The sequence below is a fragment of the Helicoverpa zea genome, chromosome 16, assembly GCF_022581195.2.
Source record: "Helicoverpa zea isolate HzStark_Cry1AcR chromosome 16, ilHelZeax1.1, whole genome shotgun sequence".
Taxonomy (NCBI): domain Eukaryota; kingdom Metazoa; phylum Arthropoda; class Insecta; order Lepidoptera; family Noctuidae; genus Helicoverpa; species Helicoverpa zea.
The window spans coordinates 5737500-5761457 of record NC_061467.1 but is presented as its reverse complement, the minus strand read 5'-3'; the positions used below and the strand labels follow the sequence as shown (position 1 = coordinate 5761457).

Here is a 23958-nt window from a genome sequence, read left to right as displayed (position 1 = left end):
ACAAGCAATGTTTACAAATAAATGCAAGTATCATATCGGATTTTTATAACTCGTTTATGTTCGTACTGCCGGTTGTACTGGACAGTTTCTTCGCCGAACAACTAAAGCACTTTCAATACAAACAGTTCCTATATTGTTGCTAAGGGGAATTGATCACACATAACAGGCCGCATCCGCTTTGGCAGCAAAACTTTTGTTCAAAAATAACAGCTTTCGCTTTCGAGTTGCGCTTGCGCAGCATCCACGGAAACTTTGTTCGTGCACGCCAAATTAACATGTCCGCGTACTAAACACCTCCTATTTACAGAAACTAACAATGGAAGGTCATAGCCTGGTAATACATACAAATGAGAAGAATTCTGTCGTAGCGTTGGCGATAACTCCGTGACAGTGAAACATGGCGGCAGAGCTCTTTGTCTTCCTAGTTGAACTCATAAAACTGACCAACACGATATGAAAAGAAATATTTTTAATCGTTATCATTAACATAGTTCCCTAATTCTTTCGCGTTGTTTATTATTTCGTAAATTATGTGTTTATTGATAAACATAATTCTACTGATATGTTTTAATGAATTTCGTATTTATACATATTATATGGCTGTACCTACTTAGCTCTAAATGTAGGTGGCTGGGGTAGAGAGCAATGATAAAGTAGAAAGGAACATTTACGTAAACATTGTAGATTTTCGTCATATCACTTAGTTAAACCTAATAATAATTATTCTTATCTTAAGAACTTGTTTTGTAAGCAATGATTGAGATCCCTACTTTCTCGCTAACCTTCCAACGACATTTCAAGTCTGACAATGTTTTGTTTACATCTTGCTCCTCAGACTAAACAAATGAGGTTCTACGTCTCATTCCCTTTTCAATTTAGGAATACAAATATTTCGAGTTGATCTGACCAAATACTTTCCAAATACCTCAGGAAAGAACAGGAGAATTCTCCTTGAAAACGAACGGCTTATTGCTATTATTTTCACACGTGTTCGAGGTTGACCCTGATTTTGTGAAAATAGACCTAATTTTCGACCAGATCTAATTTTCAGCTAGTAACAACGAATAGACTAATTACGATGCCTACGTCTGCTCCGATGACCTTAGAAACAGCGTCATCGCTGATCTCATAAACACAATGTGTGTAACAACACAAATAGACAAACACAACCTACGTCTATGGTACTATCTGGTACCATTCACAAAATTACTCTTAAACACACAACTTATTGTACAAAGAGATATGATGGGACTATTTAATATTTAAACAACGACTATGCAATAAACGTACACAAAGCAAATATAAATACAAGGTTGCCCATGTAGATTTTTAGATGAACAAGGTTAGTTCCTTACATCGTCATTAAAACTTCCATAAGCAAAACTAAATTCGTATTTTTACATAATACTATGGAAATTTTGGGTGGATCTGATACGGTGCGGACAAAGGTTAAAAGTGTGTCTTGAATAAATAAAACAACAGATCTTGACGATCGTGATAGACGTAATTTACGCAACATAATACCAATATCTCAGTGTCACGCTGTTGCAGTTGGATAAACCTTATCCTATCTATTGCATAAATTATGATCATAAAGCAGTCATCATTAATGTCTAACTTTAGAACAAGTGCGATAAGCGAACAAAGTTGCATTCTGTACAAATGCTTTGAGTAAATGAAACCATTATTTACATACTCGTGCGTAATCCTCGTTTGCCACTTCTAATTTTCGAATTTATTGCATACCTGCTAGAATCTGTATTTTATAAAATTATTAAGGTTTCTCGTTTGCATGTACATGTCGACAAAATTTTACAATAATTTATCATAATCAGTTATTTACAAAAATCAATTCTTATCAGTCAGTATACATAACTTTTACTAATGTACATGACCGCATTTCAGTTTCGCGATTTACATGATTTTCTACGTGCAAAAACAAATGCCGTAGAAAGTAGGAGGAACTTTGACATCTACACGATTTTTTAACTTACTTACTTTACTTTCGATTTTTTCGAAGAAGATACAAGTTGTCGAAGAAAAAAAAATGATTTTCATTCACGAATACACGCCTGTTAAGTTAGAGAGGAACTGTCGATTCCGGCGGATGTCGTATAGACATGACGCAAGTACAAGGCTTCCTAGAACGTTTGAAACCCTAAAAAATATTATGTGAACGTAGGGGAAGACAACAAACAAAGCTTTTTTTATACATCGCTAAGAATTCATGTGAACTCGAGATAACATAATAGTGATGAAGTAATAATTATTAAACGCTGCAAAAACTAAATCGAAGGAATATCTTAGTCTTTGTGAATCTATGGCACCAAACCAATTAATACAAAGATTATGTAGCTTATCAATTTCTTGTCTTTATAAGGCACAGAGGTGTGGCTTAAAGGAAATAGCCAACTTTCTTGCGGTTTTACTCGCTGTCTAGTGCCTACTTTATGGCATTATTGCAGCCTGTAATTTCGATATGTTATGGTTACGTGGCTTGAGCGCTTGAGCAGTGCCTATCCCCGTGAAGGGAAAGTTTAGCGATATTACATTCGTATTAGGTACTTTTACCTTTTCGGAACGTAGGTTTAGAGATTAAAAGAGAAGGCATCCCGGGTTTTTTGACGATGTACAAATGGTAAACCAAAAATTTATATTTTTATGATGTTTGTTACTTACTTAGATATTTTCTTTAACCCAATAGTGACAGTCTCACTGACCTTCAAACCACAATTCGTGTTTCGCCTATATTAACAATTACTACTTAAAATCGTGAAAACAAAGTAAACAGCTATTTTATTTAATTACCGCATGAAATGGGTAAATTGTTAACAATGGCGTCATTACATCATCATGAGCAGTTGATATCAATGGTTGGCAACACGAAGAACGTTAAAATTCCAGGAAATACGCTGTTAATCACTTGGTACTATGCATGATTCTTACTTTATCACCACATGCCTTAGACTTTGATTGTCAGAGTTTATCATTTTTACGCTACGACGTAATTAGATAACGATAATACGACGGAACTAGAACAATACTATCTGGGTGTGACTGTCGCACATGTTGAAGATTAACGTTTGCCTAATCAGCATAGTGATGAGATAATCGCCGCGAAAAAGACCAGGTTAACCCAGATTACTGTAATTTTGTTGACCGATAATAATATTGATCAATCAATATAACAGTTTTACAAAAAAAACTGAATCTATTTTTACACAATTATTATTTATGAGCGCGCTGTGCCATAATTGAGCAAGTAACCGGATTATGTAAATTATAGTCTTCAGGTGAATAATTATATTTTTACATTTCTTACGACTATTCAGAATATTTTTTACTGTAGTTGTTGGTAGTAATGAATACCTAGCTCATTGATAAATATATGTAGTGTCAGTTGAATAATAATTATTAATAAATTAATTTATGTTTTATGTCATATCATATCCCAGTGCTGAGCTGATTTTAATATACGACTTCTAGTTGCATACGAACCTGACCTCGTTTAACTATTATAGTAAATGCGCCTCGATAGTGCGAGAAAGCGATAACAGAAATATAAACGATCAATGTAAACAGCCTTTATTGTTTTTACGGTTCTTGTTTAACAAATCAATTGCTACCACCTGCCAGAATTCACTTAAAGATGCACATAAAAATACGGAATGCTACAATAATATTCTATCATACAATTGTGAAGGAAAACAGATTATGATTTAAATAAAATCTGGTTTATAAGTACCTAGGAGGATTTATTTACCTATCTCATTTCTAACAAAGGTCATAATAACAATCAAACAATGGTAAATAATCATAACAAACTACATTTTAATGTAAATTCTACAGAAAGACAAGAAGATTTAATTAAAGCCGTAATTCGTCCATTGAAATGCACTAACCACTGCGCTTGAGATGAGACTAGTAAAGATGTCAAGGCAGTCTTCTACTTCTCAATCTAACGAGTCTAAGATTCCTTTTAATTAATACAAAATTCCCATAACTCAATGCAATTTATTAAGCAATATATTTTATTGTCTCGTGCATAATGGGTCATTGAAATGCATGTGTATGTAGATTGGCTACAACGGCGGATCCAGGGGGTAGGTCACAAGGTCATGACCTCCCCCTGGGCCAGTTTCAGGACCTAAGAGGACCAATAATTGAAATGGTTAAACACGATGTTTTATGTTTTTGTTATAAGTATAAGATAATTTTTATTCCGAGTGAATAGGTATAGATACCTACATAGTTACAGGTAGAGTAGTTTTGCTGAAGAATTCGTGCTCGCAACGCTCGCTCTCTATTCTTTATTTACTTTTTATCCGTACCCAAAAGGAGGAAACGGGACCGTGTTACTAAGAATCCGCTGTCCGGGTTGCCGTCTTAACCTATGGTGCAGGGTGTGTGAATAACCCGGGCGCCTCGATATCAGGGGCCGCGGGACGCCCCACCACCAGGAAATTTCGATGAAATTACACCAGTTCCACACTGTATCATGATACTGACAAAAAAGTCGCCTTCGCTTTGTTGGATTGATCATTTTGATTATTTTTAACTTTTAACATCCTCCAACTAAGTGAAAAAATTCTAGCTCGCTACGCTCGCGAGTAAATGAATATGTCTGTACTGTATATCTGATTGTTTATTATTTTTATTGACGCACCGAATCAACGAACACAAATGGCGCTAGCTCTAATCACGGTTCCTTTTTATTTGTACGTAATTCCCAGTCTGATTTGTGAGTCTTCAAACAAATAATTTAAAAAAGTTCGCGCTCGCTGCGCTCGCGGCTACTTGTTGCTTTACAGTTTACTTAATCAGGTGCTTTTGTGTCATAGGCTCAAAAAACTTCGCGCTCGCTTCGCTCGCGCAATGTAATATATACCTTACCTCGATAACTTCGTAAGTCAAATATAGCAAAAAATAAAATATTAATGGAGTCCTCAAAAACAAAACAGTTTGCGCTTCCTCGCTGCTTGTTACTTTACAGCACTTTTTAAAACTTATGAACTTTTTGTGTCCCAAAATTAAAAAATTTGCGCGCTCGCTTCGCTCGCGCTAATTTTTAAAATCACGTTGTCCTGTCCCGACTTTCATAACTTAAATCTGGCCAACAAAGTCCTTTACCTACCAAAAAAGTGACTTTCGTTCGAACGTTCTTATTTATATTCCTTGTAAAGTAGTCGATCAATATGTACTACTCAAAATCTTTCAATAGATACATAGGTGGCGTTTGGGTGATGATTGCACCCAGGCGCTACATGAGCGAGAGACAGCCCTGATCTCATGAACCCTTACCAATAGTAAGACAATTGAAGTTTTCACAGAAAATGTTTTACTGTTGTACACAATACTTTTCAAACGTTTAGTCTTCAACCTGAAAAAATTCTCGCGCTTGCTATGATCGCACTTTCTTGTATTTGTGCTGTATATTTGTTATACAGCAAGAAAGCGTTTTCATCTACTTTTAGTTCTCGAACTGAAAAAAAATTTTCGCGCTCGCTTTGCTCGCGCTTTTTTCAATTTCGGGTCTCTGTTTATGTCTTAGGTTGCGTCCACATCTGGCGAATGCGCCGTGAATGCGCAGCACGCGAGCCGATCGCGAGCTGTCCGCGAGCTGCGCGCGTGCATTTTTGTTCGTGCGCCGCTTCTGCGCCGCCCGCGCGCAGCTCGCGCGCGACCTAAGCGCCGCACGCGAGCGGCGCGCAGGCGGCGCGCGACGTCTGCGATCTTCGATAGTACTGAGCCAATATACGGAACTGTAAGGGCGAGAACTGATTGCGCGCAGATCGCGCGCCGCTCGCGCGCTCTATACGAGCCTTGCGTGAGTTGCGCTAAAGAGGCGCACCGAACTATTGCAGTGACTGCACGCGCGCAGCTCGCGGACAGCTCGCGATCGGCTCGCGTGCTGCGCATTCGCGGCGCATTCGCCAGATGTGGACGCACCCCAAGAAATCGCGTTCGCTCAGCTCGGACCATTTTCTACATAAAAACACTTTGTTAACCTTAGTCCTCGACCTGAACAAAAATTTTCGCGCTCGCTTCGCTCGCGCTTTTTTGTTTGACACGTGTATGTAGTATATATACGAGAAATTGCGCTCACTCTGCTCGGGCCATTTTCTACATGAAAACACTTTTCTTAACATTCGTAAAAATTTCGAGCTCGCTACGATCGCGCTTATTGTATTTATACTACTACTTTTAATATTAAAAGAAGTATACGCTACAATATAATATTTTTTGTGACTTGACCACAACTGTGTGACCCCCCCCTGGCACCGAAGCTGGATCCGCCCTTGATTGGCTAACGAATGTGGGCACATGCACTCGCTTAATGAAATCAGTTGAGAGTCGAGTCAGTCGAGCCGATAGGGCCAATGCCACCCAGAAGTCTAGAGGCAACGAGGCACTATATCACGATAGCTTCAAACGGCTCTGTTTCAGAGGTCGACGTCGCGTGGCGTGTCTGACAACTCGGTCATGCAGCCTGTCGTATAATTTAATGGCCCATTGTATTCTCTGCCTTTTGGCTTGCTCGTGTACCTAGAGAGCAAGATTCGCGACTTCATCGTCAACCAGCAATCTCGACGCGAAGATTTCTAATTTCATACTTTTAGTAGCTAGAGCTACACTTCTTCCTTTCCACTGATTTCACACTAGTAATTGAAGGTAATCGAAGTATTACAAGTAACGTTTATCGCGTGCGCGAGTACTGCTGAAAACAAGGAATAAGTACCAGTAAAGTTCATTACGAAACTTGAATAACACAAATACATAACACGGTCACGGTATAAACGCGAAGAAAGAAGTAGAATTTTTATATGAAACTTATAACGTGTCCTCTTTTGTAATGTTAGTTCTATTTTTTTGCGTAAAATTGCAAAAAGATTTTAAAAGTAGGTTTATGCATTTCTAATTGCACGCATACACTGTACTTGTGTGTTCTTGTACATATAGTCGGATGTATGCAAGTTATGTAAAAATAAGAGTTATGAAAAGTCCAATCGTAATTTTTAGGTAATCAATTGTTCCTTCACCCAAATCCTTGATATTGAAAAACCTTTCAAAGTTGCTGATTTTTTTTCTTTAAATAACATACATTTTCCAAATATCTTACTCAATTGATAATAATTGGTTATTTTATAGGAATACTATATTTTTAGGTCTTATAAAGCTATTTTTTATATAATCTTACATCATTAGCTTCAAAGAGTGGTGGTAAACGTTTGTGTTATTTAAAGGATACAAACAAATAATATTGAGGATATTAAAAAAAGTCAAGGTAAACACTTTTGCGGATTTAATGGAGTTGATTCTTATTTTTGTTTAAGCTTGCAATATTCATTTTGTACTTTACTACCCAAGGATATGGTTTTTCATAATATTTTGTTATATCAGCCTATTTCAATATCGTTATCAAATGTCAGACAGACTAGAAAGATAAAATACAGGTAATCATGAAACTACTGAAAATTGATCTAAGATCAAAGCTGTCGTAACGGACTTTGAAACTAGAATACAATAATAGCGTTGCTAAGTATGCGCTTGCGACTGCAAACGGGGACATCTTAAACTATATCGTATTAAAAAAGTTTGCCAAAAAGACGAACAACTCGTCACAACTAGGAAGCGTTATAAAATAAACCAAGGCCGAATACAACGACGCGACTACGAGATAATTCTTATCATTCAACATTTAGCATCATAATGTAGAATTGTAGATTCTTAAGAAAAATATTGCGATTTATTGGAGGTACTATCTCGCCTGCTTGTTTATTTTATGATTATAAATTGGGCATTTAACTTTTAACCCTGAAGACAAGAAACACTGCTGCAATTGACTGGTTATCTTGAGTCATACGCCGCAGGGTGCACGCTGTAGGCTCACAGACTCGGGATGCACTCATTCATTTAAGCATTGATTAAACAAAACAGCAAACTGGTAACGTTTTAATTAAACATTTTTTTACATCGGATGTAAGTAAGCAAACTGGATTTTGTCGATTATGATAATGATGATAAGTGAACCATGTTTAGATCATTACGTAGGCAGTCATCGGTGTCCTGAACAGGCATTCATTTACACCGCTCACGAGGTAGTCACGGATCGGGTATAGGTTATACAACGAGCGATGACGCGTGAAGCATGACCATGGAACGACCTAGGGCGGCCGTCCTCGTCGCCGCATCCACGGACCATAACGACAGCTTCATATTGTAGTTTATTGCTCACAAAACATTATCTATTGTTTCGTTACGTAAATAGATCGACAATAACTTATCTGTGACCGATAGATTAGGATCAGCGATCGTCATGGTCATTATCGCGGATATTATTCTCCAATCTGTATTTGGAAGATCTGATGAAAACTTTTTTGTCGTGTCACCATTAGAAACGGTTTAGAAATTAATTTTATCTTAAGGAAAATGCATTAATTCACCAAAATAGATGCTGCTTCTTAATGGGTACATTTCAAATCCCTTATATTTTGCGGAACTTTGCCACTACACATTTACAGTATTAGATGATGCTCGTTGATGACAAGCGTAACTACCGGAATATACAGTAAACGTGCATATAACTGTTTTTAGGGTTCCGTACCTCGAAAGGAAAAAACGGAACCCTTATAGGATCACTTTGTTGTCCGTCTGTCTGTCTGTCTGTCTGTCTGTCTGTCTGTCTGTCTGTCTGTCTGTCTGTCTGTCAAGACCCTTTATCTTAAGAACGCGTGGACGTATCAAGCTGAAATTCACATGAAATACTCGGGTCTATTGTCCCTTTAGGCTGTGAAAATATCAAGCTTCTAAGCCAAGCCAATCAAAAGATACAACCGATTATGTCGATATTTTCAACAAATTCTCGACACTCGCAAAGGAATCAAAACCTACAGGGTACTTCCCGTAAACTCAGAATCTTGAAATTTGGCATGAAGCATTGTTATATAATGCAAATATAGGAAAAATTGCGAAAATCTCATTTTTTTTGTTATATAATATAAAAAAAAAATATTTTAATAAAATGAAACTTACTACCTTATTTCTCACGAACGAATAAAGGTACCAAATTGAAATTTATACCAAATACCTAGGTCTATTGTCCCTTTAAGCAATGAAAAAATCAAACTTCTAAGTTAACGCGATCAAAAGATACAGCAGTTTTACCGACACCTTAGACGAATTTCCGTCACACGCTAGGGAATCAAAACCTACAAGGTACTTCCCGTGAACTCAGAATCTTAAAATTCGGCACGAAGCAACGTTATATAGTACAGATAAAGGAAAAATTGCGAAAATGATAAATTTGAAGTTACATAAAATATTAAAATATTATTTTTGCTTACATGACATAAAATATTTTTTTAATAATTATAAACTTACTACCTACCCTTTTTCACATGAACGCGTAGAGATATTAACGTTTTGAATAAAAAGTGAAATTCATATCAAACACTTCTTAAATATAATGGCCTCTAAACTGTGAAAAATTTTAAATCATTCAATGGTCATTGGGCACCTTAGTATGAAAACCATACCCACGGCGGATACGAACGAAATATAGCACAGTATAATGATAAAGGCTCTGATTTACTATGGCATTAGTCGCATCAATGTGAACCATGGGAATCTAGAGAAAATCAGGTGTAAACATTAAATATTTTCCTCATTTCAATGGGGAATTTAAACGACCAAGTTTGACGGAATTGAGAAATCATTTCTTTGTAGTGAAAGAGTATACTCGCCGTTTATTTCCATTGTCATCAGGTCAGGATCTGATGATGGGAATCGTGAGAAATCGAGGGCAACTATCAGAAATTGTAGGCATGCATAGGATTAAAACTTGATTCTCAGATGTATGTCTGGTGATACTGTCAAACAGTGAAGGTTTAGAGCTTACCTGATGATGGAGACGTGAGAAAGTCGAGAGAACTCCTCAACAGTATGTTTTAGTTACGTCGTGTTTGGGCTTATATTATTCGTATTGACGAGAACTTTTCACAAAAGTTATAAAAATAAAAACTTTTTACAAAAAAAAAAAACAACTTCTAAAACAACAAGAAAACTGTTTATATGCATCGGTCTAGATCTCGGTGGTTAAATAAATATAGATGCATCCTCTAGACACCGACTTCTAGACCGATGCACCTAACATCTTTTTAATTTCTTTCTTGCTTTTGTTTTCTTGTTGCTTTTTTATATGTTTGAAGTTGGATTTGTTTGTAAAATGCTACAAAATAAAATAATGCCGACTTTATAAAACAAAGAAAGGGACAGAATTACACTTTTGTCAAGGCTCTAGAAACCAGGCGGAAAAAAACCTGAAACTGGGGCTCTTTAGGTGATTAATCCCTCAAAAATAAAAGATCCCATTCCTGCAATGGCTGCTTTAACCCAAGTTAGTAGTGAATTCTCATCACCTAAAATAAAATAAGCTCCAACACAAGGTTACGTTATAAATTGTAAAGGAGTTCCCATAACTATATCTGATCTTAGCTGTCGATCCCACAATGGCAGTCAAACCTATCTTTGTGGAAAGTCTTCGCCAATACGAATAAAATAAGCCCAAACACGTGGTAGTTGCAACATACCGTTCGGGAGTTCCCTTGACTCTCTGTAGTCTCCATAATCAAATCAGCTCCAAACCTTCAGTTTACCAGTACCCTCAAAAATACACTCACATGTCTGGTTATGACTCGATGCGTGCCTACAATATTCAAGAGTTGCCCTCGATTTCTCTGGGTTTCCAGATCCTCATCAGATCCTGGTCATCCGGATTGGCACCTTCCTTCTTTATGAAATGTCTTTACCAATAAAAACTAGCATTGCAACCTGTACAATCCTCTGAAACTGCTTGTCTTTTATATTTTTCAAACGATCCTGGACATTCGTCTCCATGGAATTTTAATAAAATATTTATATTCAAAGAAACGTCATACCATTCTCCACGATTTAAAACGACTTTGATTCATGTCCGCCACTTTTTACAAAGCGGGTCAGATATGCCCCATGACCTTTAAGACATAATTAGTTATTTTCAATCAGATTTCTGAATGATGACTATAAAATGTTGTATATAAATAACTTTTACAAGGTACTGGCCTACTATTTTAGTTATATTATAAAATAAAAAATATTAACTATTTTGACTCTCACGAAATTACCATAACTATGATTGTTCTAAACTGAACGGTTGGCGCGAAACTCACTTTTTATCTATACAGCATTTGTACGGAACCCTCGGTGCGCGAGTCCGACTCGCACTTGGCCGGTTTATTTATAATTATAGCGCCTAATTGTATTTACAATTAGACTGGCTAATTCAACTCGTAAACCGTTATGTTAATCGAATTCCAATAAATATTCATTTGCAATTTCTTCCTACTGTATGCAAAACAACTGTTTGATAGTATTGTTTTTAAATCTCATATTTCACAAACGTTATCCATTTAAAGAAGTCTGGTCAGAATGCTAATTAATCTTTAAATAGTTGCCTTTTTTACTAGTTTCTTATGTAAATAGCATAATTTATGCTAGAACGAGGAGACAATATTTTACTCACGAATATCGTGTGCCCAGATACGACGTGTTATAGACATAGCCTTCCGTATGCTTCCGCCCTGCGGCTATACCCGCCGATTGCTAATCATATACATAAATGATTATCATTATTCAGCATCTTTGTCATTGCGTGTTTCAATTATGTAATTCACTTCTTGCCGACATGTGATTTTGCGTCCAACATATAAGCACACTGGGTTAAATAACAAGAAAACTACATAAGTGAACATAAGTACTAAAACCATGACGTTTATTAAACAATCATTACCGACGAGTAAATAATTCCAAAAATTGGTTAGACGTCACAATAAGTAGGAAAATCTTTGCATCATTTCATTCTCACAGGAAGTATCGATAAGATAAACACGGACTCGATACTGAGTGTTAAATCGAAGAAGAGATGGAGGTACTAAATTAAAGTCTTTTGAAACTGAACATGAAGGCACGTGCGCATATGTGCCATATTTTAAATTCAGCATTAATAGTTCGACCTAGTTATTTGGTGTAAACAAAGCCTGCGGAACAGGGTCGCAGACGTTTGGGCGAGGTGAGCGACCCCGCTATCATGGCGATCATTCCGGTTACCTTATCGGCGCAGAAGCAGCTGCCGATTGCGCAGTGCCACCACCAGATGCAAATAGAGCGGGAAACCAATTTTTTGTAGCGATTCCACGCTGACGTATTATTACAATACAATTAATTAATTCTGTGCTCGTAATTATTTTTATATCGTGAAATAATCAAGCTAAGTTGCATAATGCATTGATTAAACGATTTCGAAAAAGAGGTTTCGAAGGTTTGTTTACGAATCAAGCACAGCCTTATTTCGGACAGACCGTGTAAGGTTTTCATTTTTCTAGAGAAAGGAAAATATTGGTTTTCCAGATTAACATTTCTCCATCACCCCATATCTACATTTTTAACACTTGATTTGAAATATGGATCCTACCTAGCAAGACTCGTAACAGTTGGTATCGCACCAAGTTTGAAAGTAAAATTAATGAAAGCGGCGTGATTTGGTGAAAGTAAAAAATCGCGAGGCCTTAGAAATGAAATATATAAACAGAGTTAGATGTTTTCAGTGAGACATCTATTTGAATAAATCTCATTATAAAGCTAAGATTATTTTCTCTGCGACCTATTTGTGTCGTCCGTCAATTGATTGTTGATTCATTGAATGCAGAATTTTAATCAATGGTCCATTGTAGCTTTATTATTTTTAATCAGGACTGCATCGATGCGCCTTGAGAAAATAAGTCTTGCAGTTCAATCTCATTTATATTTTATTCTACAAATCGTTTACGAGTAAGGAAATGTTTTAAAATACTTGAATCTGTGTCTATGATATTTATTAGTGCTACATTATTAAACGAATATATTTGTGGCTTCATGCTGTGGCTTATCATGTTCCCATTATGATTTTCCCTATGTAACTTCCGTAAATGGCATGATTTAATGACCATCGGACTGTACTATGATGTGGTCTTACTATCACTGTATATGGCATACTGTTCGGACGCGTCATTTGAGGCCCCAGGAAACATACCGTGTATATCCCTTTTAATCATCCATAATGCTTAGTTTAACATTTAAATATATTATATTTTAAATAACTCGTTATGATAATAAATTTGTGTACCTATTCCTACAATCCTTAATATTCTAACTGTACATTAAATTGGATAGAAGCTTATCAATAATTAATATCAATTGAATGAACTATCTATCACTCTTATGTCGTATTATGCACTTATTATGACTTTATAGCGATTAGATTTCATTATCATAGAAAAATCACAATTATTACTACGCAGCTACACAAGCATCGTTATCAGTTAAAGTAAAGCACTGGGAAGTGATTGTAGTACTTCTAATTAATTAACACTCTATTATTAAGATTCAATTTCACACTCTGAACATCATGCTCCGACTTCTAAATTGGAAGCCGATCTACTTCATTTAGTTAACGCCTTTCACTTGATTGGGAAATCCGATATTCGTTGCAGATTATGTAAGGTTAGACGTGAAATTCAGCGCATGATATTTTTACTGCGTTTTCTGGATAATTTCAATAAGGTAGTGCTAACAGCCTTGGGCGCGACTTCGACCGGCGGACCTCCAAATTACACATAACAGTGGCGTAGCGGAGTGGGACAAAAACGCGAGGCCTTGGGCGGAACCACGAGCTCGCCGCTTCCTCGTGCAGCCATCAGACGTAACCATGCCATCCGATCACAAAAAAAAATCTTTTCACAACATCCGAAGATTTCTCGAAATCTACTATTAGCCCGGTCAAAATAGACATTTGAAATAACAAAAATTCCCGGAGAGCTGATTTTTGGTGGAGAGCTACATTTGATCATTCTAAATAAAATACTAAAAGTCCCCATCGATCCCATGTGTGCGTCAAAAGTTATTCGAGGTCAAATGTCAAAATTTTTGGTTTTTTGTGTTTTTTTAGAAAACGGTAAGTTTTATCAAAAAAATACATCAGACCAAAATTGTAGATTATAAAATTTTCTACAAAAATGGCATTAACAGTTTTCTCCTAAATCTTACCATTCCTGAGATATCGCGATTCAAAGAGTCACACTACACATGATATACACATATAAGCCACGTATTTACGACGGCTGCCTTTAAGTTGTGTCGTTTGAAATAAGTATAGACAATCTAATAGGTTAATACCATTTATTGTTTTTCAAAGAATTCTCCGCGATATTTAATGCACTTTTGCATGCATTAAACCCAGTTCTTGAAATATTTATTCCATTCTGAAGTGGGGGTAGTCAAATTGGCCGATTTGTATGAGTCAACAACTTTTTCAGGTGTGCTGAAACGTTTACCATTAAGACTTTACTTAATTTTGGGGAATGTAAAACAATCGTAATGCCCACGGATCCATGTCACGGTATGTTACATGTTGGTCTGCGACAATTAACTGCCGCATAGCCTCGATATTATCTTGATATATTCCTGAGATATCGCGCTTCAAAGTATATTCCATACATGACATGCACACATTTTCACGCCACCTGTGAGGTAGTGTACTCGGCGCGTTTTTTTATCGTGGTTTCCCCTGTAGGCCTACTCCACTAACTGTCATGACAATTTTAGGATAGTTTAAGGGAATAATTGCCGTCAAGTTCTAATATGATGTCATTATTGATATTAACTATTGGTCAGGTCAGGCAAGTACCAATGCAACTTTTCTAAGTTTGTATGTACTTTCTAAGTATATCTTAGACACCAATGACTGTGTTTCGGATGGCACGTTAAACTGTAGGTCCCGGCTGTCATTGAACATCCTTGGCAGTCGTTACGGGTAGTCAGAAGCCAGTAAGTCTGACACCAGTCTAACCAAGGGGTATCGGGTTGCCCGGGTAACTGGGTTGAGGAGGTCAGATAGGCAGTCGCTTCTTGTAAAGCACTGGTACTCAGCTGAATCCGGTTAGACTGGAAGCCGACCCCAACATAGTTTGGGAAAAGGCTCGGAGGATGATGATTGATATTAACTATTGGGTTAACTATTATAGTGATTGTTTTAGATTTATCAGATTCATACAAAAACTCGTGGTGGCCTAGTGGGTAAAGAACCAGCCTCTCAAGTATGAGTGGGTTCGATTCCAGGTCAGACAAGTACCAATGCAACTTTTCTAAGTTTGTATGTACTTTCTAAGCATATCTTGGACACCAATGACTGTGTTTCTGATGGCACGTTAAACTGTAGGTTCTGGCTGTCATTGAACATCCTTGGCAGCCATTATGGGTAGTCAGAAGCCAGTAAGTCTGACACCAGTCTAACCAAGGGGTATTGGGTTGCCCGGGTAACTGGGTAAAGGGGGTCAGATAGGGCAGTCGCTCCTTGTAAAGGACTGGTACTTAGCTACATCCGGTTAAACTGGAAGCCGACCCCAACATAGTTGGGAAAAGGGCTCGGAGGATGATTTGATACTACAATCATTTTTGCAATTGCAAAAAATTATGTCAGGAGTTTTTCTGGCGCAGGTGGGAGTAAAGTTTTAATAGGGTCCAGATATTATGTATCAATTTCCAACCCCAGTCTTCTGGATAAAAATGGAAATGTCGAAGAAAAATTAGCGTGCGATAATTTTCTACGACTTTAAAAGTGGATTGTCGCGACCTCAGAGGTTTAAAAAATTTTGTTCTGTGTTTAGTGATGCAGAACCATGCCTTAGGACTGCAGTACGCTGATATTTAGGTTTTAAAAGTGGGCAATCTAGCCTTAGCGACAAGCCACGTGAAGGTAATTTAAAACCCGATATGACCCAAGATAATATCGAGGCTATGCGGCAGTTAATTGTCGCAGACCAACATGTAACATACCGTGACATGGATCCGTGGGCATTACGATTGTTTTACATTCCCCAAAATTAAGTAAAGTCTTAATGGTAAACGTTTCAGCACACCTGAAAAAGTTGTTGACTCATACAAATCGGCCAATTTGACTACCCCCACTTCAGAATGGAATAAATATTTCAAGAACTGGGTTTAATGCATGCAAAAGTGCATTAAATATAGCGGAGAATTCTTTGAAAAACAATAAATGGTATTAACCTATTAGATTGTCTATACTTATTTCAAACGACACAACTTAAAGGCAGCCGTCGTAAATACGTGGCTTATATGTGTATATCATGTGTAGTGTGACTCTTTGAATCGCGATATCTCAGGAATGGTAAGATTTAGGAGAAAACTGTTAATGCCATTTTCGTAGAAAATTTAAAGATCTACAACTTTGGTCTGATGTCTTTTTTTGATCAAACTTACCGTTTTCGAAAAAAAAACAAAAAACCTAAAATTTTGACATTTGACCTCGAATAACTTTTGACGCACACATGGGATCGAAGGGGACTTTTAGTATTTTATTTATAATGATCAAATCTAGCTCTCCACCAAAAATCAGCTTTGTGGGAATTTTTGTTATTTGACTACTACTTTTATGTCTATTTTGACCGGGCTATATCGGACAAATCAATTTTATCGAATGGCTGCACGATAAGCTTAGATTGATAAAGGTGGTACATATTGCTCTCTTTAACATGACAAATTCGTTCCAGAACATTTGCTGCAACAAATGATTTTAACATTGATTTATTGAAATGTCAAGAGTATTTTACGAGAGCACTATGTCCAAGCCAGACTTACTATAAATAATGTGGAAAAGATCATTCATCTTAATTTCAGCAAGCAATCTGAAATACTGTATTGTTTGAGTGAAAGGGGATTTTTAATTTCCCTTTATTATGTTTTATAACATTTTCTAATTAACTTGCTCAAATTGAGATAAGATCAGTTTATGTAACACCAAATCAAGTGAGACCAAACCAAAACTATGGAAATAAACAAATTGTATTACGTAAACCATTTTGATTGTTTGTTATTCGCGAACCAAATCATTAACGGTATATTTATAGATACCAGTTATTTTATTTCCTCACTAGATTTAGCATTTGATTGAATTATATACATCTTATTTGCAAAATTAGAACGACAAGAGAGTATTAACTGTAAGAAGGGAAAATATATTCACAAAGCGTATAATACTAAGCCATCACAGAAAGTACAGTTAGCATACTTTCTTGTTAATCTGTCTCGTAATGGCCTCATAGTGCACAAAAATTGTCTGTTTAAGTTTTTTTTTTCTTGAATGTGACTTCGCTCTTTATTAACTAGGCATGCAAACACACCACGCAATATTTACAAGCTTTAAAAACTATTTATCTTGTAATTGTTTTCAAAGAGAAATGAGGCCATTACTTTTTGAGATAATTAAAAGACATTCTTAGCGTGAGAATGTTCATTAGCAAGATACATTGACATAGGTAACTTACCATCACAGGTAGCGGCCATAAACTTGCCGTTGGCAGAGAAATCCACTAGAAGAACGGTGCCTGGGTGTCCCTTGAGATTCTTCAGCAGCCATGGATGACTGAATTCGGACTTTCCTTTCCATGTCGCGCGCTTTTTAGTTTTACCGCTGATACGAGTTTCAGTAGCAGTAGTTTCGGAGCTAACTTCTTCCGCTGGAGCACCTGAAATGTAAGTATGTGTGTGTTTTAATTTAATACGTACCTAATCAACAAAACAAGCCGGGCAACTCAAAGAGGGGTAACGAACTTAAGATTTTTGCACTCTAAACGGACCGATACCCAAAAAAGTTAAGTGGTCTATTGATTTAATGTTAGTGCACAAATAAAGACAGGTCATTCACTCATTTCCGAGACAAATTCTTGTTATGTCCTCTACTATTGCAATACGTCTAAATTATTTCCCAAGCAGGTGAAAAAATACATTAAATTTACAAAGACTTCGGTAGAGATGATTACTAAAAATTGTTTTACGATGACAAAACCAGTCGTGCATAATTTAAATACTTTGAGCCACATAACGTTTCAAACTGGAAGTAGGTTGACGTGATGCTTATAATATTACCGTTACACAGTCATGATCTCTCGTGATGACTAACGGACAAAAATTTCTGAACAGATTATAATGCAAACATATATTTATGTACATGCCGTATCTTGTTACAATTGCAAGTCGATAGTTTCCTCGTACCTGCGTCGTATAGGAATTAGAAGATGATGTCAGTGGCCGTTACGCACCATTGTGGAGGCCTACGATAGTGTCAGTTTCAATCTTTACTCATTTTTATGCATTTTTCTAGGTAACATTAAATAGTAAACGCTATTGCAAGCAAAGAGTGCAATTTTCAAGAGAACAAGATCCGTCAGTATTAAAATTCTTACACCATATTTGGCGCCAAAATCTTTGCATACCACGTGGTGCTGTCAAATACCACGTGGTTTTAATCTTAAAAAAATGTAGGTAATTAAAATTTATATTTTTTGATACGATTGGGATTTCCGTGACTTATGGCAGTGATCAACGATAAGATTACCCATTAGGTATTATGAGTTCAACGAAATCTGACAAGTCATGGATAATATCTGTAGGCGGACCATGCAGTTAGATCTAAAATGATTCATCATTAGTCATTAATGATAAAAATACATATTAACACGATTCTAAAGGTGAATAGAATACAGTGCCCTACACATTCTTGGAGTTCACCAGTCGCAAAAACTTTTTGGACTGGCTTTAATCTTGCAGCGGCCTAAAAACTCGACAGTTTTTATGTGCCGAATTAGGTATGTTTTTATGCTCGACTTAATGTAATTAGAGTTTTAATTACATAATTAAACAAATACGGTTGCGTGAGAAAATCTCACGAACTTTTCATTTTTAGGCTACTGTAATTTTTGCTGGACAACTCGACAATTTTGGTTAAAAATTCTATTTTAGAATATTATTTACGTCAGTCGGTAGATGGAAAATGCTGCACCAAAAACTATTAAAACCCTTTTGTAATTCATTTTGAAACCAGCTTGCTTCCTTTTAGCATTGTATCGTCCAGTTTTTTTATTTGTCCTAAGCATTTAATTCAAAGCTGCTTGGCGGCAGATGTTTGTTGTTGCATTATGTTGCTACGACGCCAACGACTCGAAAGTTCTATGGGTCCACACATGTGCTTAGCATGCTTCTAACAATTTTCCTTTTACGACTTTTTGGTTTGGCCCATCGCCGAAAAATCTATTGCTAACAGGAAAGATCAGGTACCTACTTAATTACGATTCCATTATTTTTTAAACCACGACTTTTTGACAAAACTGCAATGTTTTTCTGTACGCATAAATAGGTATTTTAATGTTTGTATATTTTATTGTGTTGAAAGTAAACGACTTAAAGCTTCTTACGTAAGATAATGTTCACGTTAAATGGCGAGAGAAAGTGAGACAGGCTGTGTTGCAGTCTGCACTGAAATAAAATTGATAGGTAGAAAATATTTTTCTCAATATGTGTATTATTATCTTCTGCACAAATAAATGACTTTTTTTAAACAAATATTCATAGCATAATCTGTTTCATATAGGTAGGTGCTACATCAGTATAAGCCAGATGTGTATTTAATATAATTTTAAAATATTTATTACAAAGCATGCTTTATACTGATTTTTATAGAGTGCAAAACAACACCATGTGTTGCATGACCTGAACAGACTAACCATTATTGAGATATTTACATAAAATGAATGAATAAATAATCTGTCATTTATTTAACTGTTCAAGCAAGTTACCTGTAATAAAGGACTTTCAATAATATTTGTTCAAGTGCACAGCAAAAGATTAAACCATAATGTAATGACAACTACATGGAATATTCAATAAATAAACAATAAAACCAATTATAACATGATTAAATTAAAATAAATAACATTCCTATGTTAATTCTTAAGTCATTTTTTTTTCATATGGGTATAGTTTCTACAAAAACATATTAATAAAAAACAACAAAATCTTTTTGGATACTGAACAAGAATGTGGGTTTGTCCAATGCACATTTGTAAGATACCCACATGGTGCATTAAGGTTATAATGATTTGCATAAGGGTACCAAAATAAGGCATTGTGCCTGGATCAATATTTAAATTTATAAATTATCTTATGTAGGTTTGCATTGTGTAGGTATTTATGTATGAAATGTGTTCACACAACTTATATCTTGTAGATAAGATCTTCTTTCAAATACTATCACATCCCATGTGAATATTCTGAGTTTATTTTTGCTTTATTAAATTATCTATTATTTATTTTTTAATAATGATGATGAACTGAAAATAAAACTCTGGCTTTAGTTACAATTACAAAAAGAGAGTGATAACATGTGCAATGAATGTGTGTAAGAAAGTGCAAGTTAAGTCAATATAATGTAGGATGAATGGGGATCACATGGCACGAATTGACTAATAGTGGGAACAGTCATGGGATAGTTTCAACGTTATTCTTTTACACTAAAGATCCGTTGGATATTAAAGATACATCTATCTCTTAGAGAGAACACACACACACACGAAGTGTGTCAGCTGCATTCTTAGTATACAGTTATAGCTTAGTCCATTCACATCCAACAAACCGCAAGATGATTCGTCCAGTGAGCCACATTTCTGCCGCCGTTTTTGTATCAGCGTATATCATTCGTCTTGAACTAATTATGCATTTCAATCATAGATGTGTTTTGAACACTTTTTATTCCTTTATTCTAGTTTATTTGTAAAATTAAACATACCTGAATCGCTCTCAATTTCATGTTGTGGTGCTTCCTTTTTCTTGCTTTTGAAGGCGGTCTTGTATACAAAATGTAAAATTACACAGAAAAGAATTGTAATGGCTCCTATTAGGAACGCATTTAAGTTCTGACCGGCTTGAATATCGCCCATTTTCACTCAAAATTCTTTTCGCAAACGATAAATTATGATCACAGAATCTAAAATCACGACAGCTACGATCACGCGGTCACAAAGTCACAATAACTGACCACAGATATTTTCGTACTCGCACGACTGACTGAAATGAACTGGAGAGGTGTGTTCATTCATTGTTGTTTAAATGTGAACGAATGAGTTACTTGAAATAATAATTCGTTCTGACAGAGTGAGATGCCGATATTTCTAGTTCGCTTACTCACGTCTGTACAGCAGCAGCGGCAACGCGAACGCGAACGTAGACTGAAGTAAAATATCGCAAACTCGATTAACCGAGTGGAAATTACATACTGCGACTTCAATGCCGCAGCATTTTTATAAATTCAGAAGTTAGTAAACATATTTCAGATAAAATATCATGGTTACTAAAAATATTTACCGCCCTTATAGTTAATGCTACATTGTCCAATCAGTAAGTATTGTTTTTGTAGCTCGCGAAACTCAATGCCTATTTGACCTCTACAATCCAGTTAGCTAATACCCTTCGGTAAGACTATTTGTTAGAATTTCGGCTTCTTAGGAATTGTACCTCTCTCTATGTGGCCCATACCTACCTCGCCTCGGTCCTCTATCGCTAGCTGAAAAAAACGTTTCTGCGCAGAATGTTTTTCTGTGACGGTAAAAAGTTTGACTTATTTTGTAACTGGAGACCAATCCCCATAGATGTTCATATCTCTTATTTAAATATGTAACTGAGTAAGATAAACAGAGTTGGAAGAACCGAATGTTTTTCACATCCACAGCGTAATGGACCGGGCATCAGCTCTTCGTATATCAACCTGTGGAAACAATCCTCATACTCTTTACAATAATTTAATACTGGCCGAATAAAGTAAATCGACGCAGGAATATTTAAAAAGTATTATAAAACTAAACTTCAATCAAAATACGTCAACCAAAATTTTTGTCGGAAATGCAGTAATAACCTGAAAATAAGCCGATCTGATAAAATAATAAAAGTACATATACATAGTATGCCGTTTGGTCGAGGCCGAGGAGGAGGAGGCTATAGAGGGTAAACTGATTTATTTCGTTTTCCCGCTACTTTTCTCATTCGATACTACAATAAGTAGGTATAACTGTAATTAATGTGTTCGTATAATTGCTGTTGTTTCCATACAATACAAGAATTATGTAATTCAACATTCAATTTTTATTTCATATTTTTATAAGAGTTATTGATTTTCTTCAATTTGAATTTGATATTCTGTGACAGTAATTTGTAAAAAGAACGCATCCAAACTAATTTTATTTCCGTTATGTTGGTCACCTCGTAACTTTACGCTGTCTCTTTCCTTTGGAAAGGAATATTCTAATGTCAAAAAGAGATAGCAATAAGTGTTCTATTTATAAATATTCTAGAAAAATTTTCGTTCTTCAGTTGCTAGATATTTGACAGCGAAGTGTCAGTTTTATTGGAAGTGTTGTTCAAGACTGAACAGTATTTCTGTGTAAACCAAGTTAATAAAGTTTGCAAAAAAATGCCTCGACGTGGAAGATCCGCGAGCCCTCCGCCAGCCCCGCAGCGACGGTAAGTCGTTTTGTTTTCAATGGATTTAAATTTCATATAATTTCATCATGCGGGGATAAATAACCTAACGGGATGTTTTTAGGGCTGCACCGCCACCGAGCCGTGTTCCAGCTCATGCGCCACCAGCGACCCCAGCACCTGCTATGGCTCAGCCTCAGCAGCCCTCGATGTTTGGGCAGATGGCAGCCACTGCTGGTGGTGTCGCCGTGGGATCTGCAGTGGTGCGTAATTTGTTGTTACGTAACGTAAACATGTCGATATTTTTTGACCTTAACCTTAAAAAAAGTAACCAAATTGAATATACGGAGGCTGTTAATTTATACTGAAATTATGCTTCTTTTTACAGTTGCATTATGTTTGGCTAGGAGCCAAGCAATGTGAAGATCGTCACATGTTAGTGTGACGTTAGCATGATTCAGACTTAATTGTTTACATGAATTGGCGTTAAGCACAATAAATAATATTATTGCAAGTTTTATTATTGGATTAGTTGATTTGTTTCTAGATGTTTGGTAGTAATGGGCTATAATGTGTTCATCTTTGTACGTGCAATAGCAGATTTGAATGGATGTTCCATGTTTTGCTGCAGGGTCACGTAGCCGGTAGTGCTCTCACTGGTTTGTTTAGTGGTGGTAGCAGCAGCGAGCCTGCACAGCAGCAGGTGCAAGCACAGCCGCCTGCGCAGACGCTCAGCCAGTACCAGAACCAGACTCCCCAGGGCCCCTGTGCTTGGGAGATCAAGCAATTTATTGAGTGTGCTCAGCAACAGCATGACTTGACCCTCTGTGAGGGCTTTAATGAGGCTCTGCGTCAATGCAAGATTAACAACCACGTTTAAATTTTTAGCTTAGTTAAAATTTCAAGGTGCCATTAGATCTCTAAATTTGACAAAATGAATTACTATTTCCCAATATCTATTGTCATGTTGTATCAGAAATATATACGAACAGTTCTTTCTACAAAAATCTTTTTGAAAATCAAAACTTTTCACTTAGGTAAACAACCCTGGCACCTTCCTAGTAGCTTTTATTTCTGATTAGTTTAAAGGAATTAAAATTTTCCTTGGTTATCATGTAGCAAATTGTTAGTATGTTTATTATTGTTTATTTTAAATATTTTAAGACGATTTATTGTGATGTAGAATTCTCTAATCAGAATTTATCCATTTCTTTTACGTAATTTTTAGAACAATAAATATACAATAAAACACAATGTAGATGTTTAATTTTGTCTGCAAAAAATACCCTGTACCAAAAATTTTGGGGAACATATATTTATTATCACATTATCTTGACACTCCAACCTCCTCTTAACCTTTCTCAATGAATGGGCTATTAAACACAACGAAATTCCAGTAGTTTCCGAGATAGCGTCCAGATAAACAAACAACTCGGCTTTGAAATAGACATTTTAATATAAATAATATTTCGCCTCCGATTTCGTACGTGTCTCGAAAGAGCATGTTCTCGCCTCCAGGCAGTTTCTTCATGTCCTGGGTACTACACGGAATAAATATGATAG

General features: G+C 36.2%; 2 protein-coding genes across 5 annotated transcripts in view; one reads left to right on the top strand and one right to left on the bottom strand.

Moving 5' to 3' along the window:
- Window positions 1-21014, bottom strand: part of LOC124637859 (transducin beta-like protein 2) — a 58933-nt gene extending 37919 nt beyond the window's left edge. The window contains exons 1-2 of one of the 4 annotated variants that reach the window (XM_047174574.1): window positions 20711-21012; window positions 17415-17615 (exon numbers count right to left, since the gene is read on the bottom strand). In XM_047174574.1, the coding sequence (XP_047030530.1) occupies window positions 17415-17615; window positions 20711-20861 (352 nt within the window). In that variant the 5' untranslated portion in view covers window positions 20862-21012. Of the gene's footprint in view, window positions 1-17414; window positions 17616-18141; window positions 18292-20710 lie in introns of those variants that run through there. The other 3 variants (XM_047174573.1, XM_047174575.1, XM_047174576.1) reach the window with 3 other exon arrangements.
- A 1263-nt stretch (window positions 21015-22277) lies between these two features.
- LOC124637741 (coiled-coil-helix-coiled-coil-helix domain-containing protein 10, mitochondrial-like) lies at window positions 22278-23649 on the top strand. Its single transcript, XM_047174379.1, has 3 exons — window positions 22278-22437; window positions 22520-22658; window positions 23027-23649. Exons 1-3 carry the CDS (start codon window positions 22388-22390, stop codon window positions 23273-23275), a joined length of 438 nt encoding a protein of 145 aa, XP_047030335.1. The 5' UTR covers window positions 22278-22387; the 3' UTR covers window positions 23276-23649.
- Window positions 23650-23958: the final 309 nt, after the last annotated feature.

What these genes read in the sequence shown, in the direction of transcription:
- LOC124637741 (XM_047174379.1), top strand. Translation starts at nt 22,388, where the DNA reads ATGCCTCGACGTGGAAGATCCGCGAGCCCTCCGCCAGCCCCGCAGCGA. An exon ending in CCGCCAGCCCCGCAGCGACG is followed by an intron (nt 22,438 to 22,519) that starts GTAAGTCGTTTT and finishes GGATGTTTTTAG; the next exon opens with GGCTGCACCGCCACCGAGCC. An exon ending in TCGCCGTGGGATCTGCAGTG is followed by an intron (nt 22,659 to 23,026) that starts GTGCGTAATTTG and finishes GTTTTGCTGCAG; the next exon opens with GGTCACGTAGCCGGTAGTGC.